At 43.4% G+C, this 4,240-nt stretch overlaps 1 protein-coding gene across 1 annotated transcript; it reads left to right on the forward strand.

Moving 5' to 3' along the window:
* The first annotated feature begins 1,529 nt into the window (after nt 1–1,529).
* On the forward strand, nt 1,530–3,966 carry LOC137644432 (zinc finger protein 775-like). Its single transcript, XM_068377409.1, has 2 exons — nt 1,530–2,048; nt 3,499–3,966. Exons 1-2 carry the CDS (start codon nt 1,530–1,532, stop codon nt 3,964–3,966), a joined length of 987 nt encoding a protein of 328 aa, XP_068233510.1.
* Nucleotides 3,967–4,240: the final 274 nt, after the last annotated feature.

A 4,240-nucleotide genomic window follows, 5' to 3' on the forward strand; every position in this document is an offset into this window, starting at 1 on the left:
GTGTCGTTGTTGATGTTTGATTTAAGTACAGCTTGGTAATAATGACTCTATAGCTTTGAATAAGTTATGCATGACTGCACTTTAATTGAGGTCTATTAATTTGATTTAATTTTATAATTTATGATTTTGTTTATTTTCCAGGTGTTTTCTATAATAGACGTAATGTTGACAGAATTTGGTTATTATTTCACTGAGATGAGAGTACAGCGTAGACGAAATGCCCAGGGGTCTATTTAAACTTTTACCAGAGAAACGGGAGGAAATTCTTTTGCTGTTAGGTGAGGAAGGGTGGTGGTGTGCTGTCCTTTCAACTGTCGCTGGTGCTGGTGGTGCTAAGGGGATATTAGGTGGCTTAGGTACACTTACTGCTGTATTGACGGTGGAGGTGGAAAATATCAGTTAAGTGCTGTGATTATGGGGTAGAAAGAGAGAAAGTTAGAGTAAATGAGAGAGAGAGTCAGAGCATATATCTGTCCTAAAAGAAAGAAAGGAACAGTGGAAATAAAGTTCTGTTGTAGAACATGGGTGGTGGATCGTGACAAACACTATATTATGTGCTGGCTTAACTGAGTGATTTTGTAATGGTGATGGGGGAGGGGTAAAAGGGAGGCGACTGCAGCAGTAGGCAGGCATAACAAGAGCAGCTTCTGCAACAGGCGAGGACGTAAGAGTTGTTCTCTCTTTTGCAGAGGTCAAGACCAGCGTGTTCTGGGAGCCGCACCCGAGCCACTGTGCATGTGATTCATGCCGCTGCTGTGGCTTTTGTGGCAAAATGTTTTCCACAGTGGGCAGTCGCAAACGCCATGAACGTGACAAACATGTGGAGCCTGGTTCTTTGCCCTGCGAGCTGTGTGGTAAATGGTGCAAGAATCGAGGTGCACTCATCAAGCACAAGAGCATTTTACACAGGCCACTGATGTCATCAGCCACTGATTTTCGATTAGATACCTCTCACCACCAGTATCCTGCTTTCTTGATGGGATCATATTCCACCACTCAGCATAACTATTTCATCCCCACTCAGTCCCATGTTATGAGTACTACTACAACTGCTACCATTACCTCTGCTACTTCTACTACCACCACCACTTCCGCTACTACTACTGCAACAACTATTGCCTTAACACCCATCACTTCCTCCATCTCCTCTGCTGCGCCACTTTTATCGCTTTCAACTTCTGAAACCACAATCGAAAGTTCGGAAGTAAATGAAGAAAGCAGCTCCTTTGGATCAGTTGGTCTCATAGAAATGCAGGACCCTGTTGGTAGCAGAAATTCAGGGACAAGTGGCACTCAGCATACCTACCACCAGTTCATGTGACGGGACACAGGAACAGCATCAGGGCTTGGTTGTATTGGGGCATCTTTTGGGTAGGGAAGGCAGTGATGACCTAGTAGATTTTTAAGAGCTGCAAGAGTTATCTTAATTCTAAGAGAAAATAATCAGTTATTGGGATCATAGGTTCTGTAGAGGAGTAGCCTTGTCGAGTAGTGGAGTGTTGCTAGTCTTTGTGTGTAGAACCAAAGTGATGGCAATGGTGGCCTCACTCACGGGCGTCTCTCATCTTGCAGGCCGTGATGACCCTGAATGCGGAGAAGCCGCCGCAATGGGCCTGGCTGCTGCGCCCAATCAAGAACATCACACCTCCCCAATTGGTCCCTTCCCCGGGGGATTCCCCTGGCCACCCCCTACTCATGGGCAGCAACAACAGCAACAACAACAAGCAGGAGGTGTTGGGGCTACTCCCCCAGATAATCAGTGCATGTTTTGCTTCAAGTCATTCTCAAACCGCGGTTCCATGACAAGACATCTACGTGACCAGCATTTGCAGCCAGGTGCTACAGTGACTTGTGACATCTGTGGTAAGGTATGCAAGAACCGCAATTGTCTTATAACCCACCGTTCTGTTGCCCATTCTTCCCGCCGCCGGCCTAGACCTCACCATATTTTACAAACCCACCATCAGCAACAGCAACAACAGCAGCAGGTGTGGATAGGCCAAGACAAAGGCCTTTTAGATATGCTGCAGCAGCAGCAACAACAAGAGGTATCGACGGACCAGGCGTGAGCAGGGCGGGGGAAAGAGGTAATTGTCCCCCGCCCTTTTAGCTATAGTAGTGACCTGGTGTAGACCTCCCATATGCTTACTTACTGCCAGTTTAGAAGCGCTTGGGACCCAAGTGGTGGCCAAAGTTCTGCTAGTCTTGGATTGTTGCCTCCGTAGTGCGACACAGGTTCCTTATTAAATGCACAATGTAAACAAAAAAGCATTCCAAATTCGGAAGTAGTTTATATTTTGTATACCCAGAGTGCTTGTAGTAGAGAACCTTTGTAAAACATTGCTTTAAGTGCCAGATCTCATTCTCTGTAGTCTGTGATGTTACTAAGGTATGTATTCTTTAAATAAATAACATATTCATAATACTTTTCCTTATTTAACCCATTTTCTTCTTTGTTGTTTATGTTGATTTCTTTTTGTTTGTTTTCTTATCCTTTAGATATTTGTAATACTGCATAACTGAAGAGTTATATTGATATGATCTTTATCAAAATCTGTAAGCTTAAAAGAAAGCGATATAGTCTCTCAGTTGGAAAAATATAGGCATGACAAAGAAAAAAAAATATAGGTACAAAAGAAGTGGAGGAATACTGAGAAAAAAGCCACATTAAGGAAGTGGACGTCTTATGAGTGCAAGTGTGCAACCACCCCTAATGAAGCGTAGCTTGGTAATATTGTTTTAATCTCAAAAAGATTACCCAAAAAGATGAATTGTTAAGGCATTTTTTTCTTATGTAATTTTAGATACATATGGAGATTATAAAGACAAAAAGGGAAATATTAGCAAGAGAAGTTTGGAACTTCAATAAGGAGAAAGTTATCTGTATGGAAGCATAGAATATGCTGTAATTCTTATGGAAATTATTCTGTGCAACAGATGAAATCAAAACAAACCTCATCATATTGGAAAAAAATAAGATATGATAATTATTGTATGTAAAATATGAACAAACTCTACATTTCTCACACTATATGGGTAAAATATTCACAGATAGTTTTGTTATTGCCATGTAAATTTTAGTGCCTGTAAATTAATATGATGCTAAAGTGTTTTGATTACTTATAAGCTTGAGTTAATTATCCTAGAATGAAAGAAATGGTGACAACATACTGAAGTGTACCTAATACTGCAATTCTTATATAAAAAGATGTAAATGTTAATAGGCAACTGTGATCTTTTGTGCTGTGTATTGATGCATTATTTCACTGTTCTGATTTGAATTAGTACAATTAAATGGTTGGCAGCAGCTGCAGTATAATAATAGATGCGACATATGACTTTGAGAACTTTGAGACAATGGAGATGTTCATGACATAATTGTATACTGTGCTGGGAGATGTAGTTGTAGCTGAGGGGTTTATATACCCTGTCAGGATGGTCCTCAAGTGGTTTCCTTTACCCCTCTTGTGCATGTTCATAAAGGTTCTTATGCTGTAGCCTAGCCTAGCTCCCTTCTCCACACCCTACACCCATACCCTTCTCCCTGGTTGGTTGGCTGGTCCCAGCCCCCCTTTGGCTGCTGTTGCTGCTGCTGCTGCTGCTGCTGCTTGCTCAGAGTCTCACGCTGTGAGGCCGCCACCTGCCCCTTACGCCGTGTCTCTTGCAGGTGGCGGTGGCGGAGGAGGAGGTGGTGGTGGTGGTGGTGGTGAAGTCTTCAGTAGCGACGTCGCCGGCTGCTTTGGAGAGAGCAACGTATGGTACCCTCGCGTTGTGCTGCGGCCAAAGACCTACCTCTGCCCCTTCTGTGATAAGTGTTTTACCAATCGACAAAGCAGATCTCGCCATGTGCACCAGAAGCATGCAGCGGGGCTAGCAGGAACCTGCGCTGTTTGTGGGCACGTTTACACCAATCTGCAGACTCGATGCGCCCACACTCGTGTACACTCCCGCAAGATCCAACCATAGCCATGCATCCCCGCAGTCTTCTCCAGTCTGTGGGCGTGTGGCATCAACTGAAGGTCCTGTTCACGACCTTCGAACTAGTCCTGAAAAGCTGCATAGGATGAATTTCAATACAGAAATGCCTTCAATGTCTGGCATGTTGGACACTGTTAAGAACATTAAGCCAGTAGCAGTCATCCAACCACAAGGCAGCTTTTGCGACATACTTTTTAACACACTGACAATAAGTGGCTTTAGAGGGTAGATTTATAAACACAGAACAGTATACTTCCTTCTC

The sequence above is a fragment of the Palaemon carinicauda genome, chromosome 7 (assembly GCF_036898095.1).
Source record: "Palaemon carinicauda isolate YSFRI2023 chromosome 7, ASM3689809v2, whole genome shotgun sequence".
Lineage (NCBI taxonomy): Eukaryota > Metazoa > Arthropoda > Malacostraca > Decapoda > Palaemonidae > Palaemon > Palaemon carinicauda.

Excerpts from the sequence above, each read along its gene's own strand:
- LOC137644432 (XM_068377409.1), top strand. The coding sequence starts at position 1,530 with ATGGCAATGGTGGCCTCACTCACGGGCGTCTCTCATCTTGCAGGCCGT. Across the intron at positions 2,049-3,498 it reads AGCAGCAGCAACAACAAGAG|CCTAGCCTAGCTCCCTTCTC; the intron begins GTATCGACGGAC and ends CTTATGCTGTAG.